We start from the raw sequence: 22,703 nt of genomic DNA, 5'->3' as shown, positions 1-22,703 counted from the left end.
GGTTCTAAAGGGTTGAGAACTAATTGAGAAATCTTGTTATATAGTTTTGGTCCCATCCTTTAAACATGTTGTTACACAAACCCAGTTGGCTGGTGCGTGATTTGTGAGTTCCCAGAGACAGGTCAGGGCGCGGGTTCGAACCCCCTGATCCGGTTTTATTCCTTTTTTTATTATTTAATTGTTTTGATTAAAGAATATCTTTTATTTTGTTGTAAATTAATAAAAAGTTTATAAACTAATGATAAATTCTCACCCGCTTAATGAACCGGACTTTTAGTTGTTCAAATAAAAATTTTCATTTAACTTGCCCATTAATATATATATATATATATATATATGAATATGTGTATAATTTTGTCATCAACTAATGTTTATTATCTTTATTTGAAAATCAAACCGAGATAATAGTAATAATAATAATATAATTATAATTAACCTAATACTTTGTTAAGAGTTGTGACACATTTTATCAAACCAAACACCTTCAAACTTTTAAATATAATTATCTCGTCACTAAAATATTTTCCTTAGTAGTTTAAGATTTATTGCAAGAAAAATTGGTTAATTTATTTTCATTTTATTTTTATTTATAAAAAAAGTTTAAACCCACTACAAGTTTACATATAAACTTAGAACGATCCCAAATTCGTTATAAATTCCAAATACTCGTTATCTTGTTTGTTATCCTCGTTAAGATGTTTACTTCGAAAATACTTTTAAATTAGGACAACTCGGGATTCTCGTGTGACCTATCAATTTGCTTGAACCATCTATCCGTTACCGCCTCTATATTTCAGGTGAGTTTACATACCCCCTTTCCATCTTTTATATTTGGGGGTAGCTTGAATACCTTATTCAACTTTTTTTATTATTTTGTTTCTACATCTATTTCAAACACAATTTGTTATATGTTTATGTGTGATGATTGCAATATCTATGACTATGTTCTATGTGTTTAAGTGTTTATTTTATGTTTGGTGGTTGTTATGTCATCCTCATCTATTCTCATCTAGTATGATCATACATTTACCCAAGTACATTGATTTTTGTATCAATTGGAACAGGTCCACATCTATTTCAGTTGTTTACATTTTCATAGGAATTGTAATGCTTAACATTAACATATGAATTGTGGTTTTTATCTATATATATATCTCAACTAAAACTTATGTATTCTCACCAACATTCGTGTTGACAAACTCTATTTTTATACATGTTACAGGTACAAGTAATTTACGTTGTTCAAGATTGAAGATTTTAGTTTTACCTTAGGATATTATTCAACTTGCAAAAGCATGATGTAATTGTTTCTTATTATTGAATTTGTGTACTTGTTTGATGTTAATGAAATTAAATAATTATTGTCGCTTTAATTAGTGTATTCTGAGCTACTGTCCAATCAATATGTTACGCCCCGACATGTTCCGTCTTTGGTCAGGGTGTGACAGTTTTGGAATGCATCTTCTTGCTTTTTTGGAGATCTAAAACAAGTTAATTCATTTTACTTTATGATTATGTTTTGTCACATGTATACGTTATTAGTGTTGTGCTATAGTTGTCTTAACATTGGAACTATTTAAATTTGTTTAGGGTATGGGAATACAAGTTGGAAAACTTGCTATTTCAACTTTATGGTTTTGTATAATGTAACAATATTTAAATGTGGACAAACTACTAAGGTGTTGTTTATTTTTTCAAATATACAATGTATGTAGTCTGCGGATTATATCTGCAAACATCTGTAGTAGAAGAGGTGGACCAAACCTATGCAGTCTGCAACAAGAAGACTGTTTGTTTTTTAACGTCTGCGGACTGCTAAAATAAACTAAAATTTAAATAAAAAACTAATAGCAATCTAACAAAATTAACAAAAAACTTTAACAATTAAGAAAATTCTACAAACTTGATTCAACAATAAACTAATAACAATATTCATCAAACCTAAACTTTCTACAAGCATTTTTCAACTACAAACTAATAACAATAATTCATCAAACCTAAACTTTCTACAAACTAATAACAATCTAACAAAATTAACAAAAAACTTTAACAATTAACAAAAAACTACAAACTTTATTTAACAACAAACTAGTAATAACATAACAATTACAATAATGGTGAAGAAATAAACACACCAAGGTAGATGGTATGATGGTGGCGCAGGTATGGTGGTGGCGACGCAGGGTATGGTGGTGGCGGTGGCTGGTATGGTGGTGGAGGCGGCTGATATGGTGGTGGAGGTGGCTGGGTTAGAGAGAGGAGATTAGGGTTTGAGAGAGAAGTCTGATGAGTATGTGTTGAAGAGGCTAGAAGTGGTTGGACTATGTCTACACCAGGAAGTGGGCGCGCAAAAGTTTTTTAATGAAACGTCTTCGGAAAAACAAACACTCTACAGAGGACAATGTCTGCGCGTGGTCTGCGCGACACAGACAGAAGAGGCCATGAAGCTCTTTTGGGAAAAAACAAACACCACCTAAGTAATATATTGATGTTTGTAAATTACCATCTTGCGAGAACATTTGTTGAAATGCATAGGAGTTGGAACGAAAGGGAGCTTTCAAAGAAAGAACAAGCGGTCACGTTATTGCACTTTGTATTTTCATAACAAAACTGTTTTTATATGTGTTTTCATAACAAAATTATTTTTTTTCTCAACTCTATGCCTTTCGCTGCAATCGCGACGAGTTTAAATACTAGTTGCATAAGAATATAAAAATACTATATAGTTTTCTGATAAGTGTATACTATTTTTACACAATTTTTATTCGAGGTGAAGTTTTTTTTCCTACTTTTATTTTAAGTGAATTTATCCAATATTTTTCTACTTAGTTTTGTTTATATACCCGATGTCAACTTGTTATCGAGTTATTTATACGTTTTTCACGTTAAATTAAAATATTTGTAGAAGTATAATACGTGGGATTATTAAGAGGGAAAATTACCAAAATAAACATGTTTGACCAAGAATTTACCAAAACAGGCATGTCTATTTTAGCCTACATCTCTCCAATCATTGTTTTTTTGACCAATAAACAACTGACACGTCACCGAAGCCGGCTAAGCCTTAGCCGCCACTTTATGGGCACAACATTTTATGAAAAGTAAACGGGTCCCACCTTTAGCCAATAAAAATTTGACACGTGTCAAAGGCGGTTAAACTTAGCCTACATCTATGTTTATTTAGCATATTTGACTCTTAGCCGGCTTCGGGATACGTGTCTATTTAGTTAGCCGGCTCCAAATATTCCTTCTTAGCCGGCTCCAACTCGGCTTGTAGGCTAATGCTTCACTTAGCTGCCTTCTTTTTTTCATTTAGCCGTCTAGTTTTAGCCGCCAAAATTGAATATTTTACCATACTTACCAACTATTAAATATTTAGCCGGCTTCACTTAGCCTTTTTCTTAGCCGGTGTAAATTTAGCCCCCAAAATTAAATATTTTTACCTACTCAATTAATTATTTATCCGGCTTCGCTTAGCCGTCAAATTTTTTTCTCCTAGCCGGCATGTTTTTGCCATCAGAAATAAATACATTTACCTACCCAAATTTAATTTTTCACAAACCATTTTTATAAAACTATACAACCATATTCTCTACATCTTATAAAATCATCTTCACCATCTCAAACTTTTTTACTTTCTTATGACAAGATCCTCATTTTTAAAAAAAATATGTTTGTTAACGTCGAATCCTTTATCTTTGAAACATGAATCCTTTAAACAACTACCAATAACCGACACACCATCTTTACTATTCGACGGAAAATTGTCTGGCATTATGACTGGTCTTTTATCATACTTGGATTCCGGGGTGAAAACATATTACTATCTGGACATTTAGAATACGGCTGAAAATAATCGACAAGAATATTTAAATCAATAGGAATTTCTTCATTTCCAAAAAAAGGTATTTGGCTAGATGAACCACTCGAAACAAGTATCTTTGACAAACCAACAGAAACACGTTTCTAGTTTTGGATAGATGAACCAACACGGATTTCTTGAACAACAAACATCTTAAAAAATTTCAAAAATATTTTTAGACGTCGTTTCTAAAATAAACTTTATATCCCAATCTTTCACTAAATCGACTGGATCAGTAAACGTAGACATCTTATACGATAATCTTGTAATATTTTGAAGATTACACTTTTTTGAAATTAAAGAAATTAAATAATCGTAAGTAATATTTGTACTTATCTGTAAAACGCGTTTCATGCAATCAACCGGAAGATATTCAACAACCCGATCAACAACATGCCAATTCCCACCACTATAAACGACGACGTTAACAAACATAGTTTTTTAAAAAAATGAGGATCTTGTGATAAGAAAGTAAAAAAGTTTGAGAGGGTGAAGATGGTTTTATAAGATGTAGTGAAAATGGTTATATGGTTTTATAAAAATGGTTTGTGAAAAGTTAAATTTGGGTAGGTAAATGTATTTATTTCTGATGGCAAAAACATGCCGGCTAGGAGAAAAAATTGATGGCTAAGCGAAGCCGGCTAAATAATTAATTGAGTAGGTAAAAATATTTAATTTTGGGGGCTAAATTTACACCGGTTAAGAAGAAGGCTAAGTGAAGCCGGCTAAATATTTAATAGAGTTGGTAAGTTTGGTAAAATATTCAATTTTGGTGGCTAAAACTAGACGGCTAAATGAAAAAAAAGAAGGCGGCTAAGCGAAGCCTTAGCCTACAAGCCGAGTTGGAGCCGACTAACTAAATAGACACGTATCACGAAGCCGGCTAAGAGTCAAAGATGCCGGCTAAATAAACATAGATGTAGACTAAGTTTAGCCGCCTTTGACACGTGTCGAATTTTTATTGGCTAAAGGTGGGACCTGTTTACTTTTCATAAAATGTCGTGCCCATAAAGTGGCGGCTAAGGCTTAGCCGCCTTAGCCAGCTTCGGTGACGTGTCAGTTGTTTATTGGTTAAAAAACCAATGATTGAAGAGCTATAGGTTAAAATAGACATGTCTATTTATTTTGGTAATTTTCTAATAAGAGGCGTCAGCAAAGGTGTACAACTTAAACAGACGGCAGTAGCCAAAACTAATCCATTATTGACATCTTCCCCAAGTCGCCGAGAAAACCCTAGCACAGGTATACATACATACATACATACATACACTCTTCTACTTTTTATTATTATGCTTCAATTCACCTTCTAATTACATCATAATCACTTGTTTTATGCTCCCTATCATCATTTTTACCACTTTTCGTTGCTTAATTTCCAACAAATTTTAATTTTAACACTGTGTATGATGATCATTTCGGGTTTTTTACATCATGTAGACCTGAAGCCAGACCCAAATCGCATGTTTTTTCGGGTTAATCGAATATGTATCAATTTCTTATTTTAAGTAAAAAGCTACACTTCTAAAATTAAAGCAACATATTCGTGAAACTCGTAACGTAAATAACTAAATAACAAAACCAATCCATAAATCGAAAACATATATGAACAATAAACAGAGAGAAATGGGAACTTGTGGAACGTGTTGAGTTTTCTGTGTATATCCCTAATACTAGAATCAGGTTTTAAAACAAAAAGTTTATTGGAGTGGTGCTTCATTAGCTTCAAATATCCTGGAATTTGATGTCTATTTGTTCACTTCAGTAACTTTGCTAATTTGATAATGTGTATATGATGTCTGCAAATCTTTTGAACAACTATGTGTTAGATACAGGCTGTATGTATGTCATATATGTGCCTGCTTGTTTGTGTTCGTTGCGATTGTTTGATTGGTATAGAGTAATTTTGTTTTTTTAGATGTACTTATATTTATTAAAGAAAAGGATCCAATTACAATAAAGAGGTGGATAAGCCTGCCACCACCCCCATTATCAGCTTAGTATGGTTTTGAAACAAATTAGTTTTCTTTGAACGCATAGCTGTTATTTCTGTTAATCAAGTTATGTATATGTTTAACATTCTTTTGATAGCATTTAGCCTTTCTTGTTGCATATTATTATTTGAAGAGGAAAAATATGGACTAACATGAGCTCATCGAACTTTTGGCTTATTCAGAATCGCTAGAAATACAGCAATGAAGCGAAAACGTACAGTTGGGAGGCCGAAACGTGAAACAACCACTGCGAAGGATAAACTTCAAAATGATGTGATGAACGATGAAGCAGGAGTTCGTGAAACCAACATGAGCGGGCCATCCGTCGGTAAATCTTTACCTAACGAGAGAACAGACGCAACTGCCACGTCACTTATTGAGAAGTACCCGGCCGCATTGCGTGAGATGATTGTTTCAATTATTAAAGAGATTTCCCAGGAACACGGCGGGTTAGCTAGTCTGTCAACGAGCCTGGTTGATAACAACCCAGTCAGCAATGGACAGGTGGCACAACCTCCTGCTGACATGGACCTTGAGGGACACAAAAGCCTGTTACATCGAAACATAGAATACAACCATCAGGAGTTAAATGCTGCCCGATCAGTATGACTCGTTATATTTATAATATACATTGACAATTTTTGTAAAATTTATGCATTAACGTTTGTGGTTATTTTTTTTTTTACCGTAGGTGATTATAAAGACCATGCGTTTGGATGCAGCTGATCCATTTAACAGACCTGTCGATCCCGTTGCACTGGAAATACCTGTAAGTTTATTACTTTTGTTAACATGTGGAAAGTCTTGTTTCTTGTATCACACAATGATTATACATCATGAATATGGCAGGATTACTTTGATGTTATCGATACACCAATGGATTTTGGTACCATATTCAACAATATTGAGAATGGTGTCAAGTACGTGAATGCAGCAGATGTGTTTAAGGATGTACAATTGGTATAATTGTATCAAATATAATAAGAAAGGTGATTACATTTTGGAGCTCATGAATCGGGTCCAAGCATTCTTCATGAAGCATTGGATAGCAGCAGGATTGGACACCGAACAATCGACATCTTTTGTTGGTATTTGTAACACGTGCTACTCTTATTATTAATTCTATTATTATTGTATTATCATCTTACATGCAAATTCCGACAGAACCGAGCCCTGTTACTCCTATTGCTGGTAAAATTCAGCCAAACCAAGTAGCAGAAGATTATCCCATGCCTGTAAACATGCTAGTTGGTCCACCCCAGCCGAGCTCTAGTCAAGTAGAGTCTTCACCATAGCAGGACGAGCCTACTGCTGGTACTCCTCATTAACCATAATGGGTTTTTACGGGTTTACGGTTTACCACCATGGTTATAAAAAGCGCGTCAGGGGTTTCATGCACATCCACGCCAAAGATGGTCAAATTTGGTCAAAGTCAGGGTGTGTAAGAGGCTTATATGAAAAAAATTATCAAAAGATGAAGAAATTATGAACGGTTTTGATAAATAAAAAGGCTGATATTTAAAAGAGATCAGCTTCTGGTTGTACATTGCGTCTCGCTTTTTAAAAACCATGTTTGGTACTACATGGGAAATAAACAGTATATCTGACTTGGTTAAACCGTAACTGTCTAAAAAGCAGATTCAACAAATTTTCAAAAGAAGCGCCATCAAGGGCCCACACGTTGTCTCAAAGTATTTAGTACAGTTGGACGGATAAAAATCGTCACCAATGATCTGGGCCAGCCTATTGGTCCCGAGGCACCTCTATTAACCAGCTTTTTGGGCCTGACGGCCCGTGATGGAAACTTGGCTCCCCTTACTTTTCCTACTTGGAGTAAAGTGCCAGAAGAGAACAAGGAAAAAATGTGGCAGAAAGTCCTGGTATCTGAAAAATAATCAATTATAATTTGGCTCATGATTTATTTTCTTCTGTATTTAATATATATATACTGTTTACACAACAGACAAAGTTTGATGTTGACCAATGTTGTCGAAATTGGGTGCTGATGTCACTTGGAACTAAATGGAGAAATTTCAAGGCACTTCTTAAATCTACTCGTTATGATACTCACGAGACGGATGAGGAGCGGCTTGTTGACTGTGATAAACGGGTTCTTCCCGATCAGTGGTCGTTTCTTGTTTCTCACTGGAGCTCTGAACAATGGCAGGTTTGTTTCTAATCAAATTTTTATTTGGGGAATTGTAATTTGATTAATATTTATATATTTTCCTGTAATATTGCAGCATATGAGTGCCAAAAATAAGGCTAATCGTGCAAAACAAAAGTTCATTCACACCTCGGGCAAAAAAAGCTTTGCCAGAATACGTGAGGAGGAGGTACATTATACTTGTTAGTTTGTTAATATTTGATTTAATTACAAGGACCGATATTGCAACTTTAGTCAGGTTTCAAAACGTACAACTTTTACACCCTTGCACGGGCATAACACTGTTGGTCCCTGAAATGGACGGAGGTTAACTACTCTGCTAAATTCTTTTAAAGATGATCAAAATATCCCTTAATACGTTTTTTGTTTGCTGGTAATTGATGAGTGTATGAATTTAACAGGAATAATTAATCAATTGTAAAGGAGAATAGATTGACTAAAATGAATAAAACTTTGAAATGTAAGAGCAGTGATGTGTAGGAAGGGAATTGTTTGATTGAATGTGTAAAGGAATTACAGGAAAGAGAGAAAGAGACCATAATGGTATCCCCCCCGTATGTTAATATTATTATTATTATTATTATAATTATTATTATTACTACTACTATTACTATTAGTATTATTGGTTTTGATATAACTGTTGAACTTGATCCCCTTTGTTATGCTTCATACATATTATTATTATTATTATTATTATTATTATTATTATTATTATTAGCTCTTTACATAGCTATTGAACTTTGATTTCCTTTCTTTTGTTCCATACATATGTACTTAGAGCTGAGGGTCTCTCTAGAAGCCACCTCTTTATCCCTTTGGATAGAGGTACGGTGTGCCTACATCCCACCCTCCCCAGACCCTACTTATAGCTTTGCTGTCGGTGGGACTTCACTGGGTATGATTGATTGATTGATTGAGAAAGAAAGAGACCACTAACAACCCAGGGTTACACCCTCTCTCATTGCATGATGCAAGAGCCACTAATTTCTAACAAAATACATAACTTACTAACTTCAATATTCCCTTCCTATTAATACTAAGGGGCTGTTTGGCTTATGCTGAATCATTAAGTGCTGAATGAATAAGAGGTCTGAATGGTTAAGAGACTCTGAACCAGTAAGATCTGAACAAGTTAAAGTCTGTCTGGTTAGACATCTGAATAACTGTACAAAATGACTATCTTGCCCCTCTGAACTATTTTGTGCTGAATGAATGTATTTGTTTGGTTAAAACATTGAATGATAAATAGTTATAAAAAGAATTGATCATGAACTAGCGTGGAGCCCTTTCATAGTCATATTTTACAGTAGCATTCCAAATATGTTTATGGACGAAAGTGGTCTAGTTGAACTAATAACTTAGGAGTGTTGCAATATGGAAGTTAAATTACCGCCATATTATTTTGTAGCTCGTTAAAAAACAAATGCCCGTGAAACCTACCTACCCTTTCCACAACACTCGCTTAAAACCTGAACAATCGAAAGACCGGAAAAGGACACGAGCAACCATAACACAAGTTCCAATGCAAACCACACGATTTAAGCATCCACGCAAACCATATTTCATACTTAAAATGCAAATGCACAAAGATTGATACGAACAAAGTAACTACAATATCCATATTCCCATTAAACCAAAGTTACATGATAATCAAGATACACGTATTAAAAACATGATAACCAAATTTCAGCCCCCAAAAATGCCCTCGGTATAAAATAAACTCGAGCTGCCCCAAAAGGGAAGATGAGCCACTTCCACAAATTCGGTTAAACCACCCTATAGTTTTCTCCACGTCATCATGCACAAGTGTTTGGGAATATGAGCCGCTTCCACAAGTTCGGTTAAACCTCTTTGCATCGGGCCTTCGTTGCCTGCAATTGTCACAGTTATTTTTCTAATCAACAATAGAAAATAGAAAAAGTAACAGGAGAATAGGACCTGGGGTATCAGGTTCATGCATTTTCAAGGTGGCAACACGTTATTAGACGTTCATGAACATAAATGTAGGTTCCCGGACGGATCTTACACGGGATATCGCTATCTACGTAGGTGCGGAATCCCTGCGTAGGTAGTTACGAGCGTAGAATACGTAAAACAATCACACGCGATACAAACGAACACGTTATATATTATAACTTGAAACACGTCTATTACAGACTCTCGGCACGTTCACTGAACTCAAACAACTGACTCCTCTCTCGTAACCTAAACAATCCGTCGGCTTCAGTATATATAGACACGACAACTTCGCCCGATATGTTCAGGCGAAGTTGTCCATAACTTCGCTTGTTCAACAAGTTCGCCTAGGCGAACTTGTCGACAACTTCGCTTGTTCAACAAGTTCGCGTAAGCGAACTTGTTGACAACTTCGCTTACATACATAAACATAAACTTAAACATAATTACATTACAGACTCGATTACAAACGCTAGACTATGAACTACTGACATTTATGTACCAACAGACTCCCCCTTGGCAGTAGCTTCATGTCTTGATCTTCAAAGCTTGTGTCTTGTAATCTCTCGTCTTCTCTCTTCATCTCTTCTAGCATGCATTCCCTGTCTAACACATACAGAAACCAACTTCTGGTACTTCTTAGCTTCCTCTTTCCAAGCAGGAATGTAGAAAATCTTCTTAGCATGTAGTACCTGCAAGTCAGCTTGAGACAGATTGACTAAGTGCATAGGATCATACACTCTCATGATCTCTTGCTCATCTTCATCCTCCATGACCGCTTCAGCAGTTTCACAATCCACGTACCACCACTTCAAGTCTTTCAAGACGTTCTTGGGCATCACCTTCATCGGCACTTCTTTTAAATGACGGACTGGTTTATACTTCATAACCATCCATGGTTTGCCGTCTGCCCTCATCCCTCTATTTTTGTCTTCTACTAACTTCCCTTTCTGAGGCTTCAGAAGTTCAAACTTTTTATCTTTAATGGCCTCCTTCCAAACAATTTTCCCAATTACTCTCGCCATGTTATCATCACTTCCGTTTATCAGCCCCAGTCTTGCTAAGTCTTTCACCTCACACTCCGGTAAGGTATTCAGGGATCTTAACATCTTCTTGAAGTACTGAGTGCCGTCGTAACGTTTGATCACAAATAGTTTCAACTCTTCATCGTACAACAAGCATATGATTCTCTTCTTTGATTCTGCATATCCCTTTATATTATACGACTTTTTGAACATCGTCGGTACTGCTGGCTTCTTCGTCTTTACAAACCACTGAGCGCAGCCTTCCTTCCAGTTTGGCTGATCTTCCCACTCAGTGTTGTCAACCGCAGCAGCTTCACATATAGTCGACTGTTCAACCACAGGGATCTCATGCTCTACATTTTCTTCAACAATCTCTCCTTCTTCTATCACATTCTCAACCACAATTTCTGCACCAATCTTTTCGATCTCATCGATTGGCAGAACATCATCTTCATTTATCAACTCATCATCCTCTAACATATCGTCCATCTCTTTCAGCGCATCAATCATATCATCAACAATCTCAACATCTTCAACCACATCCACATCATCACCAACAGCAACCACATCATCACCAGCGGCAGACTCCCCCTCAGCTGTGGAAGCCCCAAGAGCTATAGTAGTTCTTGGCAACTCACCACCTGCACCTTCCGGTGCATTGGGATCATCGTCTTGATCATTTCTTCTTTTCGTCCTCAGCTCGTCGCCTCTACAGCTCATCCCCCCCTGAGATGCCAAGAACACCTTCAAGGCATCTATAACTTTCCCGTGCTCAACCAGGAGGGATGCCTGCAGTTGATTTGCTTCCACTAGGCGTTGAATAGTCTTGGACTGCTCAGCAACGATCCGCTCTAGTGAAGCTATTCGTTCCGAGTCTGAAGTGGGCGTAACAGCAGGTGGTACACTTGGTAACCCTGCAGTGGTAGCAACAACTGTCGACTCTATGAATTGTGCAACAATCTCCGACGTAGTGAGCGTTGGAGGCGGCAACGATACGATCTCCGGAGCCGAGAGTTGTGCTGTGGTGGATGGGATGCTAACAGATGCAGTAGTTGCCACCACAGGAACAACTGTAGCGCTTAAGCTTGTAGTCTGTGCTGTAGAAGGGACCAAAAACATACCAGACAAGGCAGGTGGAGCAAAACGTACCAACCGTGAAGTCTCTCCAGCTCCTACACCCATACCTGTCCTTTCCCTTCGTGAACGCTTTCTCACCAGCTGCACAGCTTCTTCTTCATCATCTTCCTCGTCGTCGTCGTCAACAGTTCTCTTTTGTTTCCCAACTGTTCTCTCATGCGTTACCATCATCCGTCTAGCCTCTTCCATCACATCATCAAAGTCAGCCTGTGGACCCGAGACTTGAATATTCTATTGAGGATCAACTCGGTCCATATCAAACATTCCTTGGCCTCCCAACATGGCATCAAGGTCAATCTCTGCAGCTGACACAGCAGCAGATACAGCAGGCGCAGCTGATACAGCCTGGGGTGGTGCCGCCTGTTGTGGTCTTGGGTCTCTGAACTCGTCCCCTGCCGCAGGCACATACTCCGGGTTTTTAAGGTACCCAAAGAGCGGAGTATGCCTGGGACGCAGCTCAGGCTTGCTTCGTGCGCTGGAAGTGCGACACTGTGCAAAGATACGTTTTGTCACACTTTCCACGTATCGAATAGGGCGTCGTTGAGGCAGCGTCGGAGCCACATGATTTAAAATCATCTGTAGGAATCGTGGATACATTATAAACCGCTCACGCGCCACAGCCCTTCGTTGCCTATCGATCTCATAAAAGATCATCTGGCTGAAAGAATATCCTTTATTATAAGTCAACGCCGTCATAGCAGACTGCATTGTCGCACCCATACCATCAGTGCCTGCCTTCCGTCCTGACATACATACGATCATGACGTGCATAAGGAAGCGCCACTGATCTAAAAGGAATCCCTTCCTCCGTTGTGTGTCCCCTAAGGGACCAGAATACCCCATCCTGAGGAACGCCCCATCACGGAATGGCGCAACAAACTCCGTTGGGTCATCCCTCGTCTCTTCACCAAACCGCAACGCCACCCGTATTTGTTCAGAAGAAAACTGAACAACTTGACCGTTTACGGTGGCTCGCATAACCGGGGGCTCAACCCGGCAATCGTACTCTACCGTCTGCCAAAAGTCTTCAATATTCGGTAGGGAAATAGGCAGGGTAGTTGTTATTGCGTGATATATCCGTGAGCGCAGGAGAAAAGTAATTATCTCCCTATAGTCCTCCACGCCATTTGCATCTGGGTCAAGTATTATGAACTGGTTATGAGCTGGGAAGAATTGTCTGTGATCATCACCGTCATCACCTGCACCTCCTGCACTTCCAATAGCAGCCATATCTGCACTAAACGAACCAAGTTAGATAAACGTTAAAGTGTTACACAAGTTCGCTTGATTACCAGGAGCGAAATTGTGATCAAACCTGTATAGGCGAAGTTAAAGGTGAGGCGAAGTTGGGAACAACTTCGCTTCATCTTTAAGTTCGTCTAATTAATTTTAAGTAAAAAGGTCTAGGCGAAGTTAAAGTTAACTTCGCCTCATCACAACATCGCCTCAGGCGAAGATAAGGGTTAGGCGAAATTAAGCATCAGGCGAAGTTGTGGATAACTTCGCCTCAGGCGAAATTAATCGTCAGGCGAAGTTGCGGATAACTTCGCCGAAACCCTAACTTCGCCTGAACTGAATAGGCGACTGTTAGCATTCCAAACATCCGGAAATCCGATGTTTCGGTAAAATTGACGATGAAGAACTCAATAACACTTGGTATTAAGGTTATGTGGACGAAAAGTTTGTCCATGAACACGTTAAACACAAGTTATAAAAGTCGGTTTTGAGTCCGACGGACCAAGATCTCGAAGCGGTCGAAATAAAGTTTGAAAAACAAGAAGAAACAGCTAACACGATGTACCGATAACACATACCGTGAAACGATAACTGAAACTGAGAACAAAGAAAGAAATCGAAATCGAAAAGATCAAGTTCGCTGATATATCGGAGCACTGAAACGATAACTGAAACTGAGAACAAAGAAAGAAATCAAACCCCTTTCAAAACCATTCTCTAGCAAGTAGTCCGATAACGTTGAATACCAGGCACGAGGTGCCTGATGTAATCCATACAGCGCCTTGCTCAACTTGTACACGTGATCAGGAAAGTCTGGGTTAGGAAAACCGGAGGTTGCTCAACATATACAACCTCATCAACTTTCCCATTGAGGAACGCACTCTTCACGTCCAACTGAAACACTTTCATCTTCTTAAAAGCAGCAAACGCCAAAAACAATCTTATCGCTTCCAACCTGGCCACCGGAGCGAACACTTCATTATAATCTATCCCCTCTTGCTGATTAAAACCTTTAACGACCAGCCTCGCCTTGTTTCTTATAATAATCCCCTTTTCATCTCTCTTGCACTTAAACACCCATTTTGTGCCTATCGCATGCACATTCTTCTTGTTTTTCAAACTTTATTTCGACCGCTTCGAGATCTTGGTCCGTCGGACTCAAAACCGACTTTTATAACTTGTGTTTAACGTGTTCATGGACAAACTTTTCGTCCACATAACCTTAATACCAAGTGTTATTGAGTTATTCATCGTCAATTTTACCGAAACATCGGATTTTCGGATGTTTGGAATGCTAACAGTCGCCTATTCAGTTCAGGCGAAGTTAGGGTTTCGGCGAAGTTATCCGCAACTTCGCCTGACGATTAATTTCGCCTGAGGCGAAGTTATCCACAACTTCGCCTGATGCTTAATTTCGCCTAACCCTTATCTTCGCCTGAGGCGATGTTGTGATGAGGCGAAGTTAACTTTAACTTCGCCTAGACCTTTTTACTTAAAATTAATTAGACGAACTTAAAGATGAAGCGAAGTTGTTCCCAACTTCGCCTCACCTTTAACTTCGCCTATACAGGTTTGATCACAATTTCGCTCCTGGTAATCAAGCGAACTTGTGTAACACTTTAACGTTTATCTAACTTGGTTCGTTTAGTGCAGATATGACTGCTGTTGGAAGTGCAGGAGGTGCAGGTGATGACGGTGATGATCACAGACAATTCTTCCCAGCTCATAACCAGTTCATAATACTTGACCCAGATGCAAATGGCGTGGAGGACTATAGGGAGATAATTACTTTTCTCCTGCGCTCACGGATATATCACGCAATAACAACTACCCTGCCTATTTCCCTACCGAATATTGAAGACTTTTGGCAGACGGTAGAGTACGATTGCCGGGTTGAGCCCCCGGTTATGCGAGCCACCGTAAACGGTCAAGTTGTTCAGTTTTCTTCTGAACAAATACGGGTGGCGTTGCGGTTTGGTGAAGAGACGAGGGATGACCCAACGGAGTTTGTTGCGCCATTCCGTGATGGGGCGTTCCTCAGGATGGGGTATTCTGGTCCCTTAGGGGACACACAACGGAGGAAGGGATTCCTTTTAGATCAGTGGCGCTTCCTTATGCACGTCATGATCGTATTTATGTCAGGACGGAAGGCAGGCACTGATGGTATGGGTGCGACAATGCAGTCTGCTATGACGGCGTTGACTTATAATAAAGGATATTCTTTCAGCCAGATGATCTTTTACGAGATCGATAGGCAACGAAGGGCTGTGGCGCGTGAGCGGTTTATAATGTATCCACGATTCCTACAGATGATTTTAAATCATGTGGCTCCGACGCTGCCTCAACGACGCCCTATTCGATACGTGGAAAGTGTGACAAAACGTATCTTTGCACAGTGTCGCACTTCCAGCGCACGAAGCAAGCCTGAGCTGCGTCCCAGGCATACTCCGCTCTTTAGGTACCTTATAAACCCGGAGTATGTGCCTGCGGCAGGGGACGAGTTCAGAGACCCAAGACCACAACAGGCGGCACCACCCCAGGCTGTATCAGCCGCGCCTGCTGTATCTGCTGCTGTGTCAGCTGCAGAGATTGACCTTGATGCCATGTTGGGAGGCCAAGGAATGTTTGATATGGACCGAGTTGATCCTCAAGAGAATATTCAAGTCTCGGGTCCAAAGGCTGACTTTGATGATGTGATGGAAGAGGCTAGACGGATGATGGTAACGCATGAGAGAACAGTTGGGAAACAAAAGAGAACTGTTGACGACGACGACGAGGAAGATGATGAAGAAGAAGCTGTGCAGCTGGTGAGAAAGCGTTCACGAAGGGAAATGACAGGTATGGGTGTAGGAGCTGGAGAGACTTCACGGTTGGTACGTTTTGCTCCACCTGCCTTGTCTGGTATGTTTTTGGTCCCTTCTACAGCACAGACTACAAGCTTAAGCGCTACAGTTGTTCCTGTGGTGGCAACTACTGCATCTGTTAGCATCCCATCCACCACAGCACAACTCTCGGCTCCGGAGATCGTATCGTTGCCGCCTCCAACGCTCACTACGTCGGAGGTTGTTGCACAATTCATAGAGTCGACAGTTGTTGCTACCACTGCAGGGTTACCAAGTGTACCACCTGCGGTTACGCCCACTTCAGACTCGGAACGAATAGCTTCACTAGAGCGGATCGTTGCTGAGCAGTCCAAGACTATTCAACGCCTAGTGGAAGCAAATCAACTGCAGGCATCCCTCCTGGTTGAGCACGGGAAAGTTATAGATGCCTTGAAGGTGTTCTTGGCATCTCAGGGGGAGATGAGCTGTAGAGGCGACGAGCTGAGGATGAAAAGAAGAAATGATCAAGACGATGATCCCAATGCACCGGAAGGTGCAGGTGGTGAGTTGCCAAGAACTACTATAGCTCTTGGGGCTTCCACAGCTGAGGGGGAGTCTGCCGCTGGTGATGATGTGGTTGCTGTTGGTGATGATGTGGATGTGGTTGAAGATGTTGAGATTGTTGATGATATGATTGATGCGCTGAAAGAGATAGACGATATGTTAGAGGATGATGAGTTGATAAATGAAGATGATGTTCTGCCAATCGATGAGATCGAAAAGATTGGTGCAGAAATTGTGGTTGAGAATGTGATAGAGTAATTGGGAAAATTGTTTGGAAGGAGGCCATTAAAGATAAAAAGTTTGAACTTCTGAAGCCTCAGAAAGGGAAGTTAGTATAAGACAAAGATAGAGGGATGAGGGCAGACGGCAAACCATGGATGGTTATGAAGTATAAACCTGTCCGTCATTTAAAAGAAGTGCCGATGAAGGTGATGCCCAAGAACGTCTTGAAAGACTTGAAGTGGTGGTACGTGGATTGTGAAACTGCTGAAGCGGTCATGGAGGATGAAGATGAGCAAGAGATCATGAGAGTGTATGATCCTATGCACTTAGTCAATCTGTCTCAAGCTGACTTGCAGGTACTACATGCTAAGAAGATTTTCTACATTCCTGCTTGGAAAGAGGAAGCTAAGAAGTACCAGAAGTTGGTTTCTGTATGTGTTAGACAGGGAATGCATGCTAGAAGAGATGAAGAGAGAAGACGAGAGATTACAAGACACAAGCTTTGAAGATCAAGACATGAAGCTACTGCCAAGGGGGAGTCTGTTGGTACATAAATGTCAGTAGTTCATAGTCTAGCGTTTGTAATCGAGTCTGTAATGTAATTATGTTTAAGTTTATGTTTATGTATGTAAGCGAAGTTGTCAACAAGTTCGCTTAGGCGAACTTGTTGAACAAGCGAAGTTGTCGACAAGTTCGCCTAGGCGAACTTGTTGAACAAGCGAAGTTATGGACAACTTCGCCTGAACATATCGGGCGAAGTTGTCGTGTCTATATATACCGTAGCCGACGGATTGTTTAGGTAACGAGAGAGGAGTCTGTTGTTGAGTTCAGTGAACGTGTCGAGAGTCTGTAATAGACGTGTTTCAAGTTATAATATATAACGTGTTCGTTTGTATTGCGTGTGATTGTTTTACGTATTCTACCCTCGTAACTACCTACGCAGGGATTCCGCACCTACGTAGATAGCGATATCCCGTGTTAGATCCGTCCGGGAACCTACAATTGGTATCAGAGCTTTGGCTCGATTGTGTGGTTCGGGATTTCACGCGGGTGTAGAAAACGTCTCGTTTGACCTATTCGCGGGACGCATTTTCGTTGATATTGTGTTATACTCACCTTATACAGTCATATTCAAGCCGTCACACCGACCGGAAACTGCTAAATCGTCGAAAACAGATCTGAATATTTTCAGTGTTCTTCGGGCGAAGTTGTTGTTCTTCAGGCGAAGTTGCCGACGCTGGAAGTAGGGTTTCGGCGAAGATATAAGGTTGAGCGAAGTTAACCACAACTTCGCCTACCTCATAAGTTCGCCTAAGCGAAGTTAACCTCAACTTCGCTTACCTCCTAAGTTCGCTTACCTTAAGCGAAGTTATTCTCAACTTCGCCAAGTCACGCGAATTTAAGGATTTTCCAGCGAAGTTAACACTTAAGCGAAGTTATCCTTAACTTCGCCTATAGTACTGTTTGGAAGAATTTTTGTTTTTTTTTTCGGGTTTTTCTTGTTTTCGAGAAGATGTCGCCGATTAACATCTCAGAGTTAGTCAAAATGGAAGTTGAAGCGGGGTCGGCTACTAAGGCCCCAAGGTTGATGAAAGGAACCGACTTTGTGGCGTGGAAGGATAGGTTCATTCAGTATATTAAATACCAGGATGCAAAGATGTGGGTGTGCATCCAGGATGGATATATTCCACCGACAATGGAATACGAAGGTCGGGATGTGGTAAAGAAGTACAGCAAGATGGAGGAAGAAGAGAAAAAGATGTATGAGGCCGAGAGCAAGGCCCATGCTGCAATTACTATGGCTCTTCCTCAAGACATTCTCCATACATTCAGGAAGTACACTTCTGCACGAGAGCTTTGGGATGCTCTTGAGAATAGATTCGAAGGGAACGTGGGTATTCGTGCCTCGAAGATTAAGCTGTTAAAGACTCAGTTCTCTGTCTTCAAGTATTTGAAGAACGAATCGCTCGATGATATTATCACCCGATATTATCATCTAATGACAGAGCTGAACAACTATTCTATTGCTTACAGAGAGGAGGAAATAGTTGAGAAGCTTCTCGATGCTCTCCCACCGAAGTGGGAAATGTACACTGTTCTAATGAGGGAAGACAAAGACTTTCCTGATTATGACTTGGAGACAGCAGTAAACAAGCTCAGAACCTTTGAGCTTAATATGTTTCGTAAAGAGACACCAACGGATCAGGTTCAAGACCCTGGTATGTATGGTGCCAAAGTTAACTCAGGCTCAAGTTCGAAGTCTGAATCTGCTGCTTACTACTCTAAAGGAGAGTCAGGTTCTAACTCTTCTCATGAAGGAAATGTGTCAGTAAACATGAATGGTGATGTTTGCTTTGTTGCTGGAGGATCAAGTGCTTCGAAACCTCAAGCATCCAAGAGTAGTTTCTCTCCCAGTGCTTCAAGCAATAACTACTCTAAGATGCCAATGAGTGTTAAATCTGCTGAAGAGCAGTTTGCACTCTATGCATCTTTTATTGCTTCTTACGAGAACTACATACAAGGGAAGATTGTGGACCCTGCTGCTTTGGAAGAAGACTATGACCAGATCGATCCTGATGATCTGGAGGAGATGGATCTGCAGTGGCAGATGGCGATGATAGTCAGAAGAGTGAAGCGTTTCATGAAGACTGGCAGAAAGTTCGTAGGTGGAAAGCCAGGATTTGATAAGTCAAGGGTGAGGTGTTACAATTGTCAACAAAATGAACACTTTGCAAAGGAGTGCACTAATGCACGTGTAGAACGTAGTCAGGGGAGGACTACACAGCAAAGTGGAAATAACAATGGGAATAATGCCATGATGTCTGATGCTGGTGAATACAACTGGAACATGTTCTCTGGAGAACTCTTTGAGCAGGCACACATGGCGAAGGTTGCAGCTGAAGAATGTATGAAAGCTGCTGAAAATGAAAAAGCTTTCATGGCTGATGACCAGAACTCCGAGGTATGTACTAAACCTATCTGTACTAAATGTGAGAACTTGTCTGAACAGCTTGCTACAATTACTGATCAGTATGTTAAGTTGGATGCCGAACTTAAAACCTTGAAAGAAGATCATCACTTCACAAAGACAAGAGAAAATAATTATAAAATAAAAATTAAAGCTTGTGAAAAAGACGTTAAAAGTTTAAAAACAAAATTAGCTGAAAAAATTGATGTGATCGATCTAAGCTACGAGGTTTTAGAAGAGAAAACCAAGTTAATCGCTGATAAAGAAAAACAGATTGCTGATCATCAGGTAAAAGTGGTGGAACTAAATAGGAAACTGGAGCAATTCCGGAATTCCTCTGCTATTCTTGATCACCTTGTTAGTGATCAAGGTTCCTCACCTAAGAAGGGAGGAATTGGTTACCATGAGGTTCCACCACCTTATAACCATAATTATACTTTCAATCCTAGTGTTCATGAATCTGTTAATTTTGTAGCTGATCAGACAGGTCCTGCTAAGGAAACTGGTAAAGTACCGAAAGTTAGTAAAGGCGAAACAAGTTCGCCTGTCTCAAAAGTTAAAATTTCTATTTCAAGTCCAGTCTCATCTGATTCGGATAAGTCATCCGAGTCGGGTAAGACAAAAGAGAAGGAAGTGTTACCCATTAGTGGAGAAAAAGTTAAATCAACTAAAAGGAGTACTCCACTCAACCCATATGTCCCACCTTATGTGAGACGTACGGTTGGTAATACTGCCTCCACATCTAAAACATCTGCTGAAAAGAAAGCTGAACATAGGTGTTGTTTTAGATGTAAACAAACAGGGCACCTTGTTGCTGATTGCCCTCTGAAGCAGCGTTTCAGAGAGGTGAGGCCCTCGAAAACTGAGACTAAGGTTTTTGGTAATCGTTTAAATGTTAAAAAAGAAAACCATTCAAATTTGAGAGATAATACAGGTTTTCAAAGAAACACATCTCGTTTTTACACTACTAATAACCAAACCAAATGCTATAATTCTTTTGATTCTCTTAATGTTCGTCGGTTTGGTTGGACTCACTATCAGTCTCCAAGGAGGTATCCTGTTAGGACTCGTGGAAATTTTTCTAATGCTAATTTTGGTCAGCCAAGGTGTGTGAGTTCTGTTAAGAAGGTTAATCGACCCAAGACCAAGAGGTCTTGGGTCCCCAAATTTTAATAATCTCTTTTGTTTGTGCAGGAACAGTTGAACAGGGCGTCTAATAATCTTTGGGTTGTGGACAGCGGCTGTTCCCGGCACATGACTGGTAACAAGGATTTGTTACAAGATTTAAAACCTGTTCAAGGAGCAAGAGTCAGTTTTGCCGGTGAGAGTGGAGGCAAAATAACAGGAAGGGGTACGGTAACTAACGGGAAGATGACGTTAGAAAATGTGAACTTTGTTGAAGAACTGAAGCACAATCTGCTGAGTGTGTCGCAGATTTGTGATAAAGATTATACCGTACACTTCACGAAGACTGATGCGATTGTGTTGAAGCCTGGTTTTCAAATACCAGAGGAGTGGATAGTAATGAAGGCTCCACGTGATCGAAATACGTATATGATGGATTTAAGTTCAACTGAAATGTCAACGGAAGAATCGTGCCTTTTGACGAAAGCAAGCGAATCGGAATCTGAACTGTGGCACAGGAGAATGGGGCACATTCATCTTCGGAAGATGAACCATATTGTCAGACATGGGCTTGTGTTGGGTGTTCCCTTAAAAAGTTTCAATTTTGAAGACAAATGTCTTGCATGCAAAAAGGTAAAGCAACACAAGAAGTCCCATCTCACCAAGAAAGTAAATTCAATTGCCAGTACACTAGAGCTGCTTCACATGGATCTCTTCGGTCCTGTGAATGTAAGAAGTCTAGGTGGTACAACTTATTGCTTGGTGATCACTGATGACTACTCACGATACTCGTGGGTATACTTCTTGAAATCAAAGGACGAAACGGCTCAAATGGTGAAGAATCTGATTACCAAAGTTGAGAACATTATGGATAAACGAGTGAAGTTCATCAGAAGTGACAATGGTTTCGAGTTTAAAAATTTTGAAATGGAGATCTTCTGTCTGTCAAGAGGGATTGAACACCAATTCAGCGCTCCGTATACTCCGCAACAGAATGGAGTGGCTGAAAGGAAGAATAGAACTTTAATTGAAGGAGCCAGAACTATGCTGGCTGATTCGAAGCTTCCGGTGGTGTTCTGGGCTGAAGCTGTTTCTACAGCTTGCTATGTACTGAATAGAGTTTTAACGGTAAAGACTTAATAAAACATGCTACGAGCTTATGCATGGGAGAAAGCCCAATTTGTGTGGACTTGAAGCTTTCGGGTCCCCGTGTTCAATTTTAAAGGCACATTCAAAGTTTGGTGAAGCAGCCGATGAAGGAATCTTAGTCGGCTATGAAGTTGGGACTCCCAACAGGCGTGTCTTTAATACAACGAACGGCAAGGTTGAGGTGGTATGTAACACCGACATTACGAGTTACAGATCGCCAAGACCGAGCATCGGACCTCCTGGGATTTTCGACTATGATAGGCTTTTCAAGTCTTTTAACATACCTGATTTGTTTTGTACAGAGGAAGAAGAACGTGTTGCTACGAAGATGATTCTAGATGAGGAGGAAAATTTGGCACATAGACAGCTATTTGATGATTGTCAACCTTCCTCATCAAATTCTATCGGTTCCCCTGCTGTCTCTCCTGAAGAAGAGTTTATCAATCCATTTCACTCTCAGCCAGAAACAACCATTGATG

At 39.9% G+C, this 22,703-nt stretch overlaps 2 protein-coding genes across 2 annotated transcripts in view; both read left to right on the top strand.

Moving 5' to 3' along the window:
- The first annotated feature begins 5,060 nt into the window (after positions 1 to 5,060).
- Positions 5,061 to 7,733, top strand: LOC143612552 (uncharacterized). The gene is made up of 6 exons (XM_077086508.1): positions 5,061 to 5,104; positions 6,036 to 6,456; positions 6,545 to 6,622; positions 6,703 to 6,941; positions 7,018 to 7,167; positions 7,492 to 7,733. Exons 2-4 carry the CDS (start codon positions 6,055 to 6,057, stop codon positions 6,817 to 6,819), a joined length of 597 nt encoding a protein of 198 aa, XP_076942623.1. The 5' UTR covers positions 5,061 to 5,104; positions 6,036 to 6,054; the 3' UTR covers positions 6,820 to 6,941; positions 7,018 to 7,167; positions 7,492 to 7,733.
- LOC143612551 (uncharacterized) overlaps positions 7,603 to 22,703 on the top strand; it is a 27,157-nt gene continuing 12,056 nt past the window's right edge. The window contains exons 1-3 of the mRNA XM_077086507.1: positions 7,603 to 7,733; positions 7,817 to 8,020; positions 8,097 to 8,189. Coding sequence (XP_076942622.1) covers positions 7,716 to 7,733; positions 7,817 to 8,020; positions 8,097 to 8,189 — 315 coding nt within the window. The 5' untranslated portion in view covers positions 7,603 to 7,715. The remainder of the gene's footprint in view (positions 7,734 to 7,816; positions 8,021 to 8,096; positions 8,190 to 22,703) is intronic.

This window comes from Bidens hawaiensis, unplaced genomic scaffold, assembly GCF_021521415.1.
Source record: "Bidens hawaiensis isolate Kalapana, Puna unplaced genomic scaffold, B.hawaiensis_p1.1 tig00034840_1, whole genome shotgun sequence".
NCBI lineage: Eukaryota > Viridiplantae > Streptophyta > Magnoliopsida > Asterales > Asteraceae > Bidens > Bidens hawaiensis.
This window is presented reverse-complemented; position numbering and strand designations above follow the sequence as displayed.

Bases quoted from the DNA above. Each gene is read 5' to 3' on its own strand.
- LOC143612552 (XM_077086508.1), top strand. From the start codon at position 6,055: ATGAAGCGAAAACGTACAGTTGGGAGGCCGAAACGTGAAACAACCACT. The intron at 6,457-6,544 runs GTATGACTCGTT...TTTTTACCGTAG, and splicing joins AGTTAAATGCTGCCCGATCA to GTGATTATAAAGACCATGCG. The intron at 6,623-6,702 runs GTAAGTTTATTA...TGAATATGGCAG, and splicing joins CCGTTGCACTGGAAATACCT to GATTACTTTGATGTTATCGA.